At 44.8% G+C, this 19,986-nt stretch overlaps 1 protein-coding gene across 3 annotated transcripts; it reads right to left on the bottom strand.

Moving 5' to 3' along the window:
- Positions 1-165: 165 nt before the first annotated feature.
- Positions 166-18,865, bottom strand: LOC118287997 (liprin-alpha-3-like). Of its 3 annotated transcripts, XM_035613723.2 has the most exons (32): positions 18,611-18,862; positions 14,120-14,906; positions 11,693-11,794; positions 11,121-11,285; positions 9,578-9,652; positions 9,399-9,458; positions 9,066-9,194; positions 8,443-8,535; positions 8,047-8,099; positions 7,380-7,473; positions 7,075-7,209; positions 6,878-6,961; positions 6,630-6,761; positions 6,483-6,545; positions 6,230-6,306; positions 5,692-5,878; positions 5,388-5,581; positions 4,991-5,231; positions 4,736-4,875; positions 4,445-4,593; positions 4,229-4,325; positions 3,870-3,951; positions 3,414-3,614; positions 3,224-3,286; positions 2,661-2,687; positions 1,821-1,996; positions 1,635-1,732; positions 1,339-1,514; positions 1,089-1,157; positions 588-750; positions 344-412; positions 166-213 (listed from the first exon to the last, which is right to left on the bottom strand). In XM_035613723.2, the coding sequence occupies exons 2-31, from the start codon at positions 14,453-14,455 to the stop codon at positions 360-362; spliced, it is 3,714 nt and encodes a 1,237-aa protein (XP_035469616.1). In that variant the 5' UTR covers positions 14,456-14,906; positions 18,611-18,862; the 3' UTR covers positions 166-213; positions 344-359. The 3 variants fall into 3 exon arrangements, 2 of the variants coding, with proteins under 2 accessions (XP_035469616.1, XP_035469617.1); XM_035613724.2 differs by lacking the exon at positions 9,399-9,458; XR_004785784.2 differs by lacking the exons at positions 166-213; positions 344-412; positions 588-750; ... (1 more) ...; positions 1,339-1,514; positions 1,635-1,732 and having other exon boundaries at positions 1,875-1,996; positions 2,661-2,951; positions 18,611-18,865.
- Positions 18,866-19,986: the final 1,121 nt, after the last annotated feature.

The raw sequence follows: 19,986 nt of genomic DNA, 5'->3' as shown, positions 1-19,986 counted from the left end.
GAGAGGGAGAGAGAGAGAAAAAGATGAATAAACAGACATTCACTCATTATTTTTTAACATCTTTTCAGAACTCATTCACTCAGTGTCTTTGATTCTTCGAGGCTCGAACGTTGTTTGTCATCTTTTAGCATCCATTTTGGATTCTGATCCTCAGTTTTTTTTTTCTTCAAAAGGTTTTGTTTATCTCCCTTGGGTTCGGATGGAAGTGGGGGTCTGCAAAATGGAAAACACACTTGACGAACCTTTATAGCTCCTGCTGCGATGTGACGTCTGATTCAGTGTTCACACGAGCTATTTTCAAATCTGTAGATGTATAAATCGTCTGCGAGGGAGCTTTTCTCACCTGGTGTGCTTATCTTTTAGCAGGAATATGTTCTCACGGACCCCGACTCTCCTCTTGGACCAGAGTTTACTGAAAGACAGGAAAGGGCGATTAGTAAAAATCTTGCGCACAGTCAACCGTTGTTGTTCTAAGTTGTTCTAAAATGAGGAGTTTCGTTGGTGGGTTTCTCAGTTTTCTCAGTTTCCTCTGTCTTCCACCCACAGTCCAAATGCTCATTAAGCAGCGTTGTGCTGCGACTCCTCACCTTCACTCTGGACTTTTCTCAGGGTGACAGAGGGAGTCGAGATGGCGGAGGCACGGAAGTTGGCAGGTAATGTTTCTGAGGAGTCGGAGGTCACACCACGCAGGTCCTTCTCCCGGAACATCTTTCTCCACGACGGTGACCGTGTGAATGTTTTCGTGCCGTCCTGTTATGACAATTAAAAAAACCCCGTCAGCAATGACAAAGAACAGCGTTTGCAATCGGGTCTTAGCACAGGTGTAAACGCAGCTGAACCAGCAGTGCAAGATGCCATAATGGCTTCTCTTTAATAGGAAGAGAGATATTTCAGTCTCTTTGACCAGTTGAGGGGAAATTATCCTGTCATGACATACATTTAACAAAGGGCAAAGTCGGAAAAAATTTGGACCAAAGACCCTATTTGTCTTCACAAATTACTCTTAGTTGAGCTGGTTACAAATGATACACACTCCCGCCTCCTGGCAGGATTGATTGATTTTCATCTGACAGTCTGTATTGTCGTACCTCGTCTGGCCTCCTCTCTGTTCCCATGGAGATGAGAGCATTGTACTCCTTCTCTAGAAGCTGCCTCGCCTGCAATAGACAGACAAGCAGGGTTGTTCATGATCATAATTAAGATAATTCAGGAGTTGGAGATCAGGATTATTTTGGCGATAGACAAACAGAAGGTGTGGCGATGCGACTTTCTGACAACGGTTGTGAGATATATTCAGCTTCTAGAAGTTGACAGTGATGGTGGCGTGCTGTGGAGTACCTGTGTGTTCTGATTGGGTATCTGGAGGAGGAGGGCCAAGTCAGTGTAGTCGAAGGTGTCATCTAGTGCCAGGAGGGCCCCGTGCACGCCGCTTTCTAATAGGTTGTCTGCAAACTCCTTCAGACCGATTGCCTGCACCCAACACATCACTCGCTCGTTGGACCATACCATCACATCTGTGGAGAAGAACATAGAAAGGCACAGAAAGTCTCTAGTTGAATTCCTTCTCAGAAATATGTGTAATTGCTTTACTGTACGGTCTACAGAGGAAAAAACGATTTTGCCACAGGGCTCACCTTGATTATGATGTTGACTCTCATCCCTCCTCCTCTCCAGCTCCTTCCTGTCATAGTTCAACCGCTTCAAGCACATGATACCATAGTGAAGACTCACCCTGCGAGCGAGAATGACACGTTGCTTTAATTTTCATCAAAGCTGGTATATAGATCGTCACAAATAACCCGCGAATGTCTCTTTCACACCTGTGGAAGCTGTCCACCATTTTCAGCTGACCCCTCAGTTCTTTCTTGGTGAGGTGATCGAGCATACGGGCGTCCACCAGGGACTCCATGAAGTAGGAGCGGTACTGGGGTAGACCCAGGCTGGGCAGCCATTCGTTCCCCACCCACTCGTGGTTCATGTCTCCATAAGCCAGGATCTGGAGAAAGGAGGGAGCGATGGAGTTGGAGTGAAAGGACACAGATAAGCTGTGAGACGAACCCAGTAATAACATCTATAGGACAGTGGCCTAAATTCGACACATCCATGAAAAGCACAGTTTAGTTGGGTATGACTTCCTAGTAATAATAGTATGATGGTAGTTGAAGACTTGTGTTATCTGTTGTAAATTCCAACTAATCAGAAATGGGTATGTGAAGACTGAAATCATTGTTGACAAGAAACCTCTCAGGATACGATGGTTTTGTTGCCTTTTTTGCTGGTACCAGAGCACTTCTGGTTTTCATTACAGCCATTTGATTAGTTTAAAAATTACCACAGTTTTACTCTCAATGGACAGAAAACAGGCTCTGCTATGAAAACAAATGTTCACATGAGGAGCAGTGTAGTGGTATGTCCATAAGTAATCGAAATGACAAACCATACGCCAGTAGATCACGTTTGATCACAGGCGTCTTTGGCAAAAAAATAGTGCTTATGGTTCAGTATATTATTTTTGTGATTAAAAACCTCTCAGGATTTTTTTTATCAATATTGCATCACTTGCCCATATAATATAATCTGTTTTCCTCTAGAACTAACACCAGACTGGTTAAACCTTTCAGTAATAAAGATCCCTTTAAGCTGCAGTATGTGACACTCACCTGGTCCCAGCTGAACTCTTTCTGCTCCTTGTGGTTCAGGCAGAGCGGAAATGAAAGAGAAGAGGGACAGAGTCGCAAATAGAGGGAAGATCAGGGGGAGGGTGTGTTTGTGTGTGTGTGTGTGTGTGTGTGTGTGTTACGGTGAATCGATGTCAGCACAGAATGACAGGAGGAGAGGGAAGGCAGAAGGAGGAAAAGTTTTGTTAGTGAGTGAGCATTAGTCGGAAAAAAATCAACAACACAACAACAGATTTTGAAGGAATAGTAAGGGAAAGGTGAAGCCAAACACGCCTAATCAGAGACAAAGAAAAAGAAAAGAGCTTATCAGTACGTGAACTCTGGTCATACTGTTAAGTCTTAAGGTCAAACGTGAACTAATTCATTATATTACATGCTTATACAGATAAAAACTGCAATCGGGTTCATTTCAGAGCATATCTCAGTTTTCTGTAAATTAAATTAGTGCAAAAGTACATAAAGTAAATTAAATCCAGTGAATGAATTTCCTAAAATTCTAAAAGATTTTCCTTATATGTGATATATGATATAATATTCAGTCTTACTGGCTTGGTGGCAGCAGTGAGAGACTCCATCTCAGCATGTGTCATCCAAATGTTACTGGTCGACTGTAATGACATAAACACATTTGTCTGTCTCCAATCCTTGACATGAGTGTATGAAATTGTTAGTGCCACAGCTGTGCGTACATGTAGGTTTGCATAGATTCACTTAGTGCTGTTTACTGAGCCTTACAGAGCGAGTGCTGGCAGGTGCAGACGGACTGGTGAGGGACACCATTTCCTGGATGGCCAGGCGGAGTTTGAGCCTGTGTAGAGGGTTGCTGATGCCAATCTCCCTCTGGATCTCGGTGTCCGAGAGGTTGGCCATGATGGCGCCGCTCTTCACGTTGGCACGGCACGCAGCCACGTACCACGCCGGCATCCCCACCCACAGCTGGGTACACAGATACACAACGGTAAGAGTTGATGGTGCTTCGAATGATCGGGTGACAAAAGGCAATGTTTAAATGTCCCTTTTGTGTTTGTTGCGTACAGCCGACTGACCCTGACCTGACCCTGTTAGCAACATTAACATTTTCACATAATTACGAGAGCTTGGAATTGAGTAAACTCATCAACAACACATTATATTAGTCTATCTGAACTGAATGCATCCTCCCATTTAACAGGGCCGTGTGCCATGACATACCTCAAGCCATGTAACAACAGTGGGGCCGTCCCATGAGGCGAAAGGCAGACCCTGACGACAGGCCTCCTCTAACAGGTCGTGCCTGGCAGGGAGAGTGGAAAACAGAAGTTTGACAGAGATTAATTTCTTCATATCTCCCCTTACCACTGTATCCTTTTATAAATAGAAAACCATACTGAACATGAGATACCATGACAAATGACATTTGTGCATCTTAGCACCACAAGGGCATTTGTTTTATCTTTTTTTTTGGCACCAGGCCTGGTTAACGTCACGCTGTGCCAATGGAGAGAGCCTATGGGAGCATTCAGAGGTTTCTCTATAACATGAGAGGTGTGTGGAAAGATGACTGATCTCACTTCTTTTTGCTACGGCGGTCCTTTTCCACTGTTCCAGTCCCAAGTTTAGCCAGACCTAGGGGGTCGGCTGACCCCAGGTCATCAGAGGGTGTTGAGGCTGGAAAAGGTCAGAGGTCACATGGGATATTTTAAATCATGAAATCACTGTTGATAATTCTCTCACTGACAACAGATACGTCTGTCTGTTGGACAGTATATATGTTTTTTTTAACTTACCCAGTGAGGAAGACTCGCGCCCAGGCGCACCGATCCTCCCCTTTTCCTTTTTGCCAAAGAGACGACCGATTGACGACTTAATGCTTTTCCTTTTGCTGGCTTTGTGGAGGGAATCCTGGCTCGCGGTGATGGCACCATCAGCAGAGAGACTAGACAGACGGAGAGAAGAAAAACATGATGAAAAGCAACATTGACAAAGGTGCTGAGTTTAGAAGTTGATCTGTGAAACAAACAAACAAAGAATTTGTCAGTCAATGATGGTGACTGACAAATTGTACGTTTGTTCTGTACCTGCGAAATTCGCGGTGGTCATCAAGGCCTGCCCCTGGGTGAGTGTGTGTCATTCGGTCCAATCGTAGGGCGCGAGGAACAGGGGGAGGGGTGGAGTCAATCAGGGCAAGTGCTCTGCATTCTTCACCATCTTTACTATTCTGTAGGGGGTGGAAAAAAATCAGTCGATTTGCAACTTGTTCCTCAGTTTGCCTTTGCCTCACGACCCTCATTCAAAGGGCTTGTGTCACTGCGTTGACACCTTCGACAAAGTACCTGTCTGTCATTCTCCCTGGCAGGGGAGTGTGGCAGGCGGGGGGTGGAATGTCCAGAGCTGGGTGGTGAGGGAGACGCCAACGTGGAGGAGGTGATGGAGGGAGTCATGTAGCCCCGCCCGACATTGTCCCGTCCTAACGAGGAGGGTGGAAGATGTGGGGCATCGAGGGCCACGCTGCTCACCCGGCTCTCGATCTCCTCTGCCCTCAGCTCTGTGCTCTCCTTTTCCTCCTGAATCAGCCTGACAGAAGTGGAGAAGAACAAGAGAAGGGAAAAGAACATGTAGGTAGCAATGTAAATGGTTTTGGGGCTTATAATTTCTTTAAAGCAATTTGATCAGGGTGATTCTCTGGGTGAGACACACAGAAAAAGCAAAGCAGTAACACACAGAACTAACTTAATCTCCTTGTTAATGGCCTCCAGTTGTTCCTGTAGCATGATGGCCAACGTCTGAACATCTGTCTGTCCGCTGGGAGAGAGAAGCTCCGACCCGAACAGAGTCTCCCTGTCCTCCTCGTCGTCAGAGCAGCCTCCCTCCATGCTGCCCTCATACCCAGGACCCAGCATAGTCCCGCTGTCCCACTCTCCGTACTGGAAGGAGGGCAAAATGATGGGAAGGATGCACAACGTGAAGTCATCAGAATAACAAATTATACACCATCAGCGCTGTCATTAATATTATCTCAGCCTGAGCTCAGCACCTTGTTACTATCGTCTCTAGGAGGCCCCCACCGGCCGCGGTGCGCCCGCCTGACCACCACCCCACTATTGGAGTTGGTGTAGCCGGCCGGGAGCGAGCCTCCACCCTGGGGGTACCGCAGCTCTGACGCGCTCCCCGGAAGAGATCTTCGAAAAAGGGTGGAGGGGAGCGAACTCACGCTGCCCGCCCTGCGGTGAGATCCAAAATTTAAGAGTTATGTCATCACACTTAAATTGACACAAGTAAAATTAAAACAAATATGTCTCTCTGGGAAACAAATCATCATAAAAAGAGTAGCATCCGTATATTAAAGTGATTTTACCAGCCAGAACAATGCCCTCCAGGTACGGTATCAATAAATACTTTTTTTAAATAGATTTTAGTTCAAGTGCATTATGACTATACAAGGGCATAAACCAAAAAATGTGCCAAGAGAGGGCAGTGAACATACATCATTCCTTGGGAGATTTTGTTTTTATTTAGCCATTCACAAACTGTACTGTATGAATGAATCCCCTTAAAGGTTCATTGCTGCTAACCTGGAATAAGAGCCAGGCCTGCCTCTCAGCTGATCCAGTTCCAGTTGGACTCGCTCCAGCTCAGCGAGAAGCTGCTCCTAAAGGTGAGAGGAGAATGCTGGCTATGAGGGAAAAGTGCAACAAAACGTTTTCGAAAAAATGACCCTTGACCCTTTAAAAATTGAATGTTCAGGAACAAAATGTATCTTCAGAAACATTAACAAATGTCCTTTTCTCTTCACACACAGGCACATTTAAAAAGGGGAATGGATACCTTATTAGCTATGAGATCATCTTGGATTTTCTTCATATTGGACAGTTCCTCTGAAAGAGCATTCTAGCAGAGCAAAAGAAGAAGAAACATATTTTCCACAGTAGAATCAAAAAAATATTCTTCTCCGTTGATGAGTCTTCTCCTTACCTTCTCCTCTAGCGCTGCCATCCTCTCTTTGAGGTGGAGCTGCAGTCGCTCATTGGACTCAGACAGAAGCTTGTCCACCGTATCTGAGAGACGTTTGTTGTGTTCGTCATTCATCTTCTCCCTCTGCCTGGCCTAAAACGAAGCAAGGCCACAAGAGAGGTGCTCAACGTGGTATAAAAAAAAGAAAAAGTTTGAATTTCAGGAATAAAGGGGAATGCAGCAAGGTGGAGCAAGATAAAGGACAGTACCCTCTGTAGCTCCTGGTTCTTCTCCTCGAGTTGGGCCTCCATTTGCCGCAATCGTTCCTCAAAGTTTCCGTGGCGCTCCTCTGCCTACATTACAGGGAACATAAGAATAGTTCCAAATGCTCCAAAAAGTCTTTTGTGAGAATTATAGATGTAAAATAAAAGCGAGAGGACTTAAGTTAAAGGTACACTCAAAGTACCTTGTTGAGAGCAGCGACTCTTTGGGCTAGCTGGGCTTCGATCTCAGGCAGCGTCTCTGCCCTCTGCAGGGTCTGCTGGAGCTTCTGCTTGGCTTCATCCAGCCGCTCCTGTAGCTGCCTGTTCTTCTCTTCACTCTGGACACACAGACGGCAACACATATACATAAAAGCTGTTACCTGAGAAGGTACTCTACACACCAGATCCATTTTCACATTTCTAATTACAACAGTAACCACATGAAGCATCGCGAAAAGCTGACAATGTTAAGCCTACCCGAATACGAATTATTTGAGATATTCCCTACCTGTCTGTGCAGGGACTCCTTGCTGGCCAGCTCATTTTCCAGCTTGTCTTTGATATCATGGAGAGAAGTCGCCTCCCTCTGGGCACTGAGGTACCTGCACGCAACACACAGCCACCATTGAATGTAAAGATTCCGCCATTACATGAGATGACGGGCGATTGACTCGAGGTTGTCAGCAAGGTCAACACTTTTAGACAGGTGGTACTTTTTAAGGTGTTAAAAGAGAAAAGAAATGTGTCAGGAGCTGATCCTAACTTTAAGAAAAGAGCAGTCTCGATTACACTGAACCAACAAAAAAACCCAACTAAGAATACTCTCTATATTATACATTTTACTAGAGTGGTAGGACATCCGCAACCAGTTCCTTTCAATCTTTAAATAATCTGTGAGACAGGAAGTCTGCTTTTTGTTTTTTGCCCACATCTGCATTCTTAATAAGAATTTAATGCAAATGTCTCTATGCAAAAGACCTCAGACTGTACAAAGAGGTGTCAGGACTCCTTTGTTACACATTCCCAGCCAACAGGTGAAACATATGGCCCTTCTGTTCCTGTTCAGTACAACTGATGTAAGAAATTCTGGTTCACAAGAAAATTTAAAAAATGAAGAAAAATGCCAGTCCTCACTCAAACTAGGAACAGATTTCCTTAAACGCAATGGAATTTACCTGCGTTCAAGTGTTGTAATCCTTTCCTCCATGTCCTCCCTTTGGCAAAGAGCCTGAAGGAGACAGTGATTTATCATGAAACAATATACAGTTGAATCTATCATAGCATACATGATTTTACAGTTTGTATGTATGGCCTCCATGAGCAGTGATGCCATGAGATTCCCATGCAAATTAATCGTGCATTGATTTAAGACTTCCTAATCTGCAGTTATAACATAAAAAATCCACCTCATAACTGTTTAATTTCTCTGAATTTACCTCTCATCACAAAATAATGCATATTGGTGCTTCTGCAACATATGCCCATTGTGTTTAAATATACACTCGCAGCCCTGGGAGTCGAGGGAGCACAGGATCGTTTGCCAGGGGAGAGAGAGATTGGCACATACGGACCTCTTTCACTTCCCTTTGGAGCTTCTGATTGGCCTCCTCCGACTTCGTCACCTCCCTCCTGGCGGCTGCAAGCTGCTCCTCGATTTCCCCAACCTGACGAGACACCACGGAGGGACACGAGAGGACAGAGATTGAACCTGTGCGTGAGTCAGTGTTAAGTGCAACAGCACCAAGTGTAAATGCACAGGGCAGTGATTGATTACAAATGTCCATGTGTGCTTAATGAAAGACTTCTTACAAGGCACCACGAGCACAAGCACCATGCTGACATGAGAGTCTCTTTTTTTTGTGTTTCTATTTTGCAGTCAGTACTTCTATCCTCTCACCAGACACGATTTCATTGCAAAGACATGCATACGATATGTCGATGGTTAAATTCAGTGTGTGGTCGTGTTACTGTACAATACACATTGTAATCATGGCTTTTCCAAGCAGCTGTAATAGTGTAACTGGCCACAAGGGGGAAGAGGGAGACCAGTAGACGAACTGCACATTGTTCCCGTCCTTCTTGGGAAATACTGTTGGAGATGCTCGAGGAGTATCTTGGCAAATCTCAAAACCTGAAGTGAAATGCAACCTGTGAATTTCAAACCTCACACTGGTTTCAAATCACATGCACTCACCTGCCGGCACATGAGGGCCAGCCTCTCCTTCAGCTGGGAGAGTTCTGCTCTCTGTCGCTCGATCTCTCCTTCTCTCTGTCTCTCCAGCTCGCTGTCATCCAAGTTGGAGGAGGGACCATTGGGTAGCCGCTGGAATAATGACAATATGGGAAAAAAATGAGAGTGATGAAGAAAAATAATCAGTCACTATTGCAGCTAAATGTAAATGAGCTGTAGGTGAGATGGTAATCACATTGACTAATGAAACCCATACATCTAAGTTCTACTGACTTTCTGGACGCTAACACAAACACAAAAACAACTGGAACCAACGTGCATAAAACCCTCCCTTACATCTTTCCCGCCGTCCACCCCTTGTTGACGTCTTTTAATTTGGTCTCTTAAAGAGATTACCTGGAAAGAGGGAGACATAAGCGGGTGACACAGATGAATGTTTTCTTCACTTCTTGGCATTCTTCACATTAGGCTAAAGTATCCTTCGGACACAGGAAATCATTTGCATTGGTCTTTACCTCTTGAGAAGACGTTGCAAGTTGATCCTCTAACATGGACACCCTCTCAAGGGCCACGCGGAGCCTCTCTCGCACCTGTGTGGTGAGGCAAGAGGAATTAAAGTGGGCTGACGGGCCATCACAGTGTTCGCAAACTTACATTGAAGCCGCGTTAGTATTGTTAAAATGGATTTGCCGTTTTATTTTCCTAAAGACTGACTTTCCTGATATGCTTTTAAGAAAGAGCAAGAAAACGTTTGAGGCAAAAAAGCCAATCAAACAGCTCACGAGAGACCAAAATGCTCACATCATAGCAGAATTTCTCCTTAAAAGCTGCATAAAGGTATTTCTGTGCACTGCATTGCCATTCACTTAATCTGATATGATTTCTTTTTACAAACTTCTATTAATGTTCCACGGTGCACTTATATTCAAAAATATTCAATAAGAACAAAAAGTAAGATACATTTATAAAGTAACGGACTTCTACTTGCAAACAATTGCAGAGGGGGGGACTTTGAGAGCAGCTGTTAGGCTGTTCACATGGTCACATGCGTGCTCAGAGCAGGAATAGGAAATCAGATGCAATTAATTAAAAAATTGTTAATTAAAAAAATACAATATTGGTATACCGTGCTTTTGTTTCAGAAAAAAGCATGAGCTTCAACTTGTGAGCTAAACCTGCCCTAACTGACACATAGCCTATCACGTCACCATGGTAACGATTGCTACATTTTACAGTCGATCCAAGAAATGTGCTAAATGGCCCATGTCCGTACTGCAGCCATCTTTGACCTCAACAGGCTACAAACCAGGAACTGAAACTTTTTAGTAAACCGTGTTTACCCATCCAGCAGTCATGCAGCAACATTAGCATTAAAATCACATGATGAATATTATATATAGTCTTGCGAGGTTCGCAACCGACCCGCTTCTGAATTCTATCCTTATATCGTTATTTTGGTGGACCCACTAATGCCTGCCTCCTTAAAAATTAAAAAATAAAATAAAATAAATAAAAAGAAGAACGATGAGCCTTCATTTTGAACCCTTGGTGAACCCAGTAGTGCCTGTCTCCTAAAAAGAAAAAGGAAAAGTAAGGGGGGAAAAGGCTCTTTGAAAGGAACAGCGCCATAAGATCCAAGCTCCTTTTGAAGGAGGCCTTATTCCCATCACTGTAGTAGTTGCTAAATGGTTCTCTGACTTTGACTAGCTGCTAACTTTGACTGTTTGCCTTCCAGTGCTTGTTCTGCTAACCTAGCCAGACTATATGTCTGGCTTTAGTGCTTTGTCAGTGAAAACAGCTTTCTGGGCCAGTATGCAAAAAAACAAAAAAAACAACTCTGATTGGAACTGAAGGGTTGTGTGATACAACTGTCTGGATTTTGTCAGAATGTGAGACCCCTTTTACATAAAAGTTTTCATTTGATCCATTGTAAATATAATATTGGTAATAACCACTTTCACTTCGTGGGTAGGTCAACATACGTGTCTTTGTCTTTTGCCAACATTTCACTTTTATCAGTTTTGATGAATACAGGGCCTGGTCCACAGTTTGACCCACCTTCTCATCCAGGGCCTTGTGGTGCTCAAACAGAGACTTGAGGGCCTTGAGGACTTCCACCTCACTGGAGACTCCTGCGGGGGACTGGACTTGTCTTTTTACCACCGTCATCCTCAGACTGCGCTCGTGGCGAGACACCAGACACTCCAGGTGTTCCAGCAGCAACTGCAGGTTGAAGGGAACAGTGAGGGGGAGGGTAACAGGAGAATGCAAAAGGTCAAACAGATATAGGTAAGAAGGGGAGTTTGAAGGATGGGGACACAAAGGGTGAGGAGGAAAAGAAGAAAAAAAAACAGAGAAACAGAGAGAGTAGTGTATAAAGGGATATAGAGAGAGAATAGACAGAGGAGTGAAGGGTTTTAAGAGTGGCAGGGAGATGAAATTGGGTGATGTGAAAAGTGCCGGGTAGCAGAAAGTGACAAGGAAAAAGTGGATTAGAAGAGAAGAAATAGAGGAGGCAAAAAATAGCAAAAAATGAAACAGTGTCACACCCACACAACCACAATGGGTGAGGAAGATAACACAGAGGCTGTTACAGTGCTAATAAGCAAAATGGCCGCTAAACATCTTACACGTGTGTTGTTTCTCTCCGCCTTGAGCTCGGCAATCTCCTCCTCCCTCTCCAGAAGCTGCTCCCGGCAAACGTTCAGCTCTTTAGTCAACACAGCAAACTCCTGTGGAACACACAAGCTGCGTTCAGGGGCAAAGAAAACAAACTGTTTAAATGTGCGGGTTTAATAGTTAAAGTGGTCTGCTCGGCCGCTGCAATGAGAGTTTAAATGAACACAGCAATTCGGGCCCGACATAGCCAAATTTAGTGACTCTGAGAATCAAATACAATTGAATAAGAATCTTAACAAAGGACAAACATCAGGGATAACAAACATACACATGTATACTCACGTGACGGTAAAAATATCCATAACCAAAGCCCTCCAGAAATACACTTTGTGAAACACCTGAGACCAGCGACGTAGGAAGATGCACATGATGTGAAGCGGTACACAACAATCATGTAAATCACTGACACAGATACGACCACCACTCTCTCTTGCTCATCCTGCTCTGTGAACTTGCATTCATGGATGGGTTACATCACACTGTTACACAATGTATCTGCACTGGAATGCACAGGAGAGACCCCCCCCCCAACCACAGCATTGATATGTCATTCACAACACTGCTGGGAATACATTCGCAACTCCAGCACAGGCCTCAAACCGTCTGCAAACAAGAGAGCATGGCTTGATTTGCTTTTGAGAATCAACGGTCATTGATTTCTCCATGTCTCCGTAAAGCACATCCAAGGCTTGGGCATAGAGGCGATTGCTGTCGATGAGAATGACAATGATGCGCAGATGTTTAAAGTCAGGATCGTCTGCTTTATGATTGAAAAACTGTCGAAAAAAGACACACGGAACGCCTCCGTGTTTGCATTAAGGAGGGAAGAGAGAAAGAGCTGGAGAGGGCGATAAGCAGATGGTGACACAGTGGGTCCGTTGGCTCCTGGCCTTATAGGATTGTTTCTTGTTTGGATAAGGGTCGGTTTCTCAGTTGGCTCCCCTTGTTCACCTTGTCATTTCTTTTCTATTTCACCTCACTCTATCTCTATAGGCTATGACCTCCATTCAGTTCAATTAATTTACAATACTGATCTATGACTTGCATGGAAACTGAGTTACACAAGCGGGAAATGCAAATTGGAAAAAGCCTCTGTCTTCTCAGCTATAATGTTTTGCAGGTTCCGGGATCAACAGTCAAAAAACTCCAAAATAGAGTAGCCAGAACTAACGCATAAGATAATGAAACGTTCATTAGAATAGTATAATTTTCTTCTGTTGGTCATCTAATCAATAAAACAACCAAAAGTTTCAGCTTAAGGGTTTTTCTGATTATCTTATTACCATATTTGGAGAGAATTAGTACAGTAACATATTATAAATATTTTTAAAATATACTGAACTCAATTGTATTCCATAGTTTGTATATAATTGTATGACATTATATCCACTTCCTGTATACTCCCTGGTTTTTGACATACAGGTGAACATTTTGTGTGGTTCAGGGCAGCGCCAGTGGCTCAAAATGTTTCAGGTAGAAATGCTCTAGTTATTTTTCTGTCCTCTCAAACATTTTAACATCACAATTATATCTAAAAAATGCAGTAATAAATGTTTTCCTTCTGGGTCTCTTTGAAAGAAACTTGAAATAATGATAATGACCAGTCAGAGCCGACATTTAGAAACACAAAATCTGCACAGGGAGCCTGAATTTGGTTTGGTTAATTTGTACAGACATATTTAGGCACAACAAGCTGGAGAAAATATATGTGGACCTTCAAAAATAGTGCTGAGACGACAGTTAAGTGCGACAGTAAGCTATATACACACAGACACATAGACACACACACACACACACACACACACACACACACACACACACACACACACACACACACACACACACACACACACACACAAATCTCCCAATTCCACTTGTTATTAATAAGCACTTTCAAACAGTAAACTAAAGAGAATTCCAAGAAAATAATGTGTTTGTTTCAGTTAAACTGAGGCCCTTGGCAAATATAATCTTTGGGTGTCATTAATCATCAGCTAACATCCTGGTCAACAGATATAATAAAGCCTGCACAATAAGGTGAAAATTGCGCATGCAACTTGAACAAAGATGCAAGAAGAGGACAGGAACATAACCCTGCTGCATTAGTTAGAATATGAGCATGAGGAAAACTTTTGAAGATGCAGAGGGGGAAGTATTTAACATCCAGCCTCGAGCTGCGTCTCTCTGCATGAAGTGTCACAGCACAGGCTTACTGTCTCGTGAGCTCGCTTCACAATGGCACACACTCACACACAGCGCGTCTCTCATAGCACAGAGGATAAATGTTCACTCGCATCGCTGAATCACACACTTTCACTTCCAAACTCACATGCACACAGATTGTAAACACACACATACATATAGCAACACAGGCGTACCTGTGGCAGAGCGATAGACAGCTGCCTCTGAAGTGACTCCTTTTCGTGGCCGAGCTCGCGGAGGCGGAGCTGAGCAGTGCCCAAGCAGTCCTGTGTCTCCCTCAGGTTCTCCAGCAGCCTCTCCCTCTCGGTCAGCATGTTGACCATGAGGGACTCCAGGTTCCCCGTGCTGCCCCCTTCATCTCCTCCACCTCTGGGCTCCCTCCCGCTGAAACCCCCTCCTCCTATCGCGCCCCCAGGGCCCCCGACCCCTGCCCCGGCAGGTGGAGAGGGGCCCCCGCCAGTTCCACTTCGCCCATCCTCAGAAATGGTGGGCATCACCTCGCACATCATCATGAGACCTTGGCGTGTGCGTCAAGATGACAAAGAAAAAACTAAATGGGGGATTGTGCGTGCAAAATGTTTGTCTGCGTGCCTTTTTTTTAACGCGTACTAAAAATTTGATGTACAAAATATAAATCTTTACATCTTCCGTTTTCCAAAAATATCAGTCCTTTGGTCTACATATCATCCTATGTTTATTGCCTTTATGTTTTTCCCCAGCACTTCCCTCTGTATGTCTTTGTTCACTAGTCTTCCTTCACAACCTTCCTGGCAAACGATCAGAATGCTTATGTGTTCCTGTGTTATGCAAGAAGTACTAACGGGGAAGCCGTTCTGTGGGCGGCTGGGAGTGACGGAGGGTGAAGAAGGGAAGGGGGAGATGGGGAAGGAAGGGATAAAGGAGGGTTGATACTCCAAAATTGTGTCCACGAGGCAGAGCTCCTCACTGCGCCACGGGTAGGAGCTGAAAAAGAAAGCAGGCATTGCATTAGATCCCCCTCAATAAACTTCATTGTGCATATAATAAGTGAGTAAGGACACTGCAAGCAAGAGATGCAGTTCGAGACAAACACAGACTAATGTAACTCTATGTGAATGTGACAGTAATACCAGCTGATGAATCGCAAATTAGCATCTTTTACAAAATATAGAACATGTTGTTCCATAATAATGTAATGCCAACTCCAATTCAAAGCATATCAATTCTGGATTTACATCCACCAATTTTTTTAGATTCAAACTTACATGAAATGAAACTAAAGATGTGTTTAAGTAACATATACAATATCACCCTGCAAACGATGGGCCAAAATGGTATGGATTCAGGCAATCAACATTATTATAGTGCCTCGTGTCCCGATCTCCACTTCCCTCCCATATTCTTCACTGTCTAGTCTGCAGTACTCAAGGGCTTGCACTGGCCTTTATACTTTTAAGTGGTTTGGACTGATTTAGTGCCCGATGCAGGCTTCTTTACGTCAGTGAGACTTGGCTGCAAAATAAAGCATCTCTTGGTCCGACCGAAACCATCCATTTTGTGATCAAACATATTTATTAGCACAAGCGAGCCTCAGCGCGAGCGAAAACAAGCCTGAGCCGTGGTCACATTATTATTATATGGATGACCAAGACCAAAGATGGGGACTGCAGACTGGTAATTGGAGACCTGCTACAGCTCTGCATTAGCTCCTTGTGCTGGTGAGCGGGCTACAGCACTTGGCATCCCCACTGTGTCCCACTAAAAAAACAATTTACTTCCTTTCCCGCTCCTCTGAGGGGTTTAATCACTGACGCAGGGCTGAACTGGCATTTCCTTAAAATACAGTGTTACAGTTCAAACTGAGCTCAGATTTAAGAACTGTTTTTGAACTTCTCTGCCATGTTCATTAATGCATATTGTAATAGCCTACTGTAGTAAATCATGTCCACATAGCTGTATGCACTTTAACAAAGGGGGTAGACTAAAAAAAGGCGACGTCGATACCAAATGTCAGAAGTGAACATAAAATTTATGGACAACTTGCTTCAGAAAGGCAAAAGATCTGTGGCTTTCACAGGGAGTAGACCTGAATTAGGTCATGCTAAAGGTCTGCTCAGCACCATGGCAATGATGTTGATGTAGTGATGATAACTGATTTTGATTAATAATGCATTTTGGTGACTGTTATTGTATGTTTTAAGGGAGAATGCATGTATTGCCTGGGTGACCAAAAACTGTTCGAGTTACTTTGTGACCCAAAGCGCACAAAATATCTTGTTTCCAAGATAATAATTCATGAAATATCAATTTAGAAGATATATTCATTTGAGTTGGTCGGAATATTCTTATAAAAGTTTAGGCTGCATGGCCTGTAAGCAAAACTTTCCACTACTCAGCTCAGGATATCATCATCAGCAGCAGCTCCTTATCAGCACAAGCATCAGGGACAACAACAACTGCGTAATGGAATTAACTGCGGACTATTGTATATACTGTAACAATCACTGCATAGCTGACAGTAACAGCTCACTGTACTCTTACAGTGTCATCATGATGAGTGTGCGCTGGGGCGCAGGCAAAACACATAACTGTGCAGCCTGCAGTTTTGACTGAAGCGTCAGCTGTGAGGTCACTGGGCTTCACGACCTGTTTGTGTTTGTGACTGTGCGGAAGAGAGAGAGAAAGAGAGAGATAGAGATAGAGCACTCGCTTGTTGCAGTCTGTTGCACTGCCATTACATTTGATAACATTAGAAATCTTGATTGTCATGCACTTGTGTGGAAATTTTGGAGTTTACGAGCTTTGCACACATTGGGACCTTTTCTTTTGAACAAATTGCTATTCTTACTGCCACAGGGGCGAGAGCGTGGGGATTGGCAGACGGGCAGCATGAAAACAAGGATCTGAAAACTTTAAAATATAATGCAGAGCAATGGTATAGGCCACAACTACATTATAGCAGCATAAGATTCATTGGTCTAATGCGTGAGCTCACACCACCGTGTCAAAACACTGAAAATGATCAAGTATGTTTGTGTTTCCATAATTAACCCCATCATCATCATCATCATCATCATCAACATTAACATCATCATCATCATCATCATCAACATTAACATCATCATCATCATCATCATCAACACCACACTGAATTCCTGCCTGTGCACTGGAGTGGACAGACCATTATTTAGGATTTGCCCCCAAATTTGGTGGTGTATCATGTTATTAAATAATCCATGTCTCCCAAAGATGGGCAAAGGAAAAATTATCGTGTGTGTGTGTGAGAGAGACAGAGAGACAGAGAGAGAGAGGGAGAGGGAGAGAGAGGGAGAGAGAGAGCAGCAGCAAACAGCTCTCCTCCACCAGACACTGGGGCGGGGAGAGGAGTTTTGCAGGCTCGATGAGAACTAAAAAAGAAGGGGGGGAAAAGGAGGTCGCTGCGATCGGTTTTACATCGACTTGAGCGTTAAATCACAGTCTCGGCGAAAGACTCACTGCAGGCACGTCGGATGCATTCTTGGCGTTTGGATAAAAGCGGAGCATATAGCGACTAATAATGAACGCCTCCCCCTCCTTCCAACACCCCCCCCCCCCCGCCTCCTAATACCATGAAACGGTGCCCCCTGGGCAAGAAACGCATCATCGGAATCGATGAGTGATCGTCGGCAGCTGGGTATGGAGGGAGCGGATGGAGCACCGGGACTGACACGCTTCTATTCGCGCTGGCATCGTCCACACCGCACACCGGGCTAATGGGGGAATGACGAGGCTCTCCGGATGACAGGTCGACCATACAGTCTGTGGCCATACCTCCATTCCTGGATGTACGGAGGAGGGACGGTTCCGTGCCAGGCGCACGAGCGCGCACACGCGCACATCTATACATTCTTGTAATACGAAAACAAAAGCAAAGCCAACCACATAGTAAATGTGCACTGGAGTGATCTTTCTCCATCGGTGACCACTAAAGCAAAGAGGAGGGAGATTGCACGTCTGAGATCCGCGGTCGACTGACCGGGACCGTGGAAGGCATCACGTCAAGAGGATGGACCAAATGCACGGCGCACATTTTCAGTAATGGGCCTCTTCTGCCCTCACAGAATCAGAAGCAACTCCACGGGCCCGTGTGGCAGCAGCGACAGTGAACTGGGAGGGTTTGACAACAAAGCTCCCAACGGCAAAGGGCTTAGTTACGGCCCTGATTAATTACAAGCAACAAATAGGAGGCCAATATACAGTAGTATCTTATGATCTCCCTCCCTCTCCCTCTCCTCACCCAGCTGTGGTGGGCTTTGCACACGGGAGCGAGCAAGCGCGCCCTAAATAAATCGTGCTGTGCGCTGCCAACACCTGACAACCTGTCAATGCCTGACGATGCCACGGGCTCCGAGCGTTGCACAGTCGATCTAACACGAGCCTATTTGCCTCTATTCCAATAGTAGCCTTTCCCCCTCCATCCCTCCCTCCCTCTCCTCACACACACACACACACACGCACGCACGCACGCACACACACCATCCTTGTTATCTCGTGCACACGCGCGCACACGCACACGCATGCATGCATTTTCACGTATATACATTAGTGCATGCATATTTCTCCTCCGCGCCTGGATTCCGGTGGATATTGTCGGCCCCCGTACGCTGGGAACTGGGTTGCGGTGGGGCGGTGTGAAGTTGCATCCTTACCACAGTCATCGCGGGGAGCCCGTATTGTCCATGTCAGTCGCGAAATATCCCGTACAGGTCCATCTCCGTGGCTCGCTCCTCGGCGCCCGTGCCCCTCATCCGAAAACCGGAGTGAAGCCGACGGTGTGTGTTATTCCTCCTCTGCCTCCCGTTTGCACATGTAAGCGGCGAGGAGGGGGACGCGGAGAGAGACGATACGCCACCTTACCACCGACTCCCCCTCTGTCGGATGGGAAGGTAATGGGTCTTAAAGAAACATTCTCTCGGCATCCTCCGCATCTCTGTGATTTACGCGCGCGCGCCACGCAGTGCACACGCGCACCCACAGGCCAATCGAACACCTGATTAAGTATACAGTGTGTGTATGTATATCACAAGACAAGTGTAAACTAACTGCCGGACATTTTACCTGCAAAGATCCCATGTTGCCTTTTTTTTATTTATTAGCTGCAACCTGAGTCGAAATTCACTAATTACTAAAAACATGTGATGTACGAAATACACTCAAGTTACTTTACTTACATCTGCAATGCATTCCTTCAAGAGACAGCTTGAGGTGTATGAGATGATGAGGCCCTGGAGGCCCAACATGTGAGTATTAGTCGTGATTATTCTGAGCTCCATTCGTCAGTAATCAACAGTTATATGCAACATTTTTTTCGTAGGAAGCAGTCTACATACATCAAATTAGAAAATGCACCTTCACCCTGCTACATGATGTTTAAATACTGTGTTTGAAAAGAAGAACTCTTATATAAAGTCTCTGCGGGGAAACATTTTCTGTCTGACGTGCGTGCCGAAGCTATGCGATTCAGTCATGGCAGGAATAAATGGTTAAAATGAACATTATAACATGTATTGCCAACTTTCAATGCATCTATAGAAATGACCATACATCTCAATGCTGCCCTTAATGTAATTGCCACTCACACAATATGAATTCACCAGCACACACATATAATGTGATCATCTCATGGAGGCTGTTCTTAATATGCATGTTGATGCTGCTGTCACATTTGTAAACAGATGAACAGGTCTCTCTCTCTCTCTCTCTCTCTCTCTCTCAGTGTATCTGTGTGCCTTCGGATGTGTGTGTGTGTGTAGCTCAGTAAACATAAGGTGGTGCTGTCTTTAAGAGAGAGAGCCTGGAAAAGGGGTGATGTAATGTGTTCTCAGACAATGATGTCATCGACTGAGACACGGCAAGGATTTAAAGTGACAAAGGCATTTTCAGTGGCTCCATGCAATCCTGCATCAGGTCTCCTCAGAGAGCAGAGACCAAGCACTGTGCGTGTGCGTGCGTGCGTGCATGTGTGTGTGCATGTGCATGTGCATGTGCATGTGCTTGTGCTTGTGCTTGTGTGTGTGTGTGTGTG

Source organism: Scophthalmus maximus, chromosome 16 (assembly GCF_022379125.1).
Source record: "Scophthalmus maximus strain ysfricsl-2021 chromosome 16, ASM2237912v1, whole genome shotgun sequence".
Classification (NCBI taxonomy): Eukaryota; Metazoa; Chordata; class Actinopteri; order Pleuronectiformes; family Scophthalmidae; genus Scophthalmus; species Scophthalmus maximus.
This window is presented reverse-complemented; position numbering and strand designations above follow the sequence as displayed.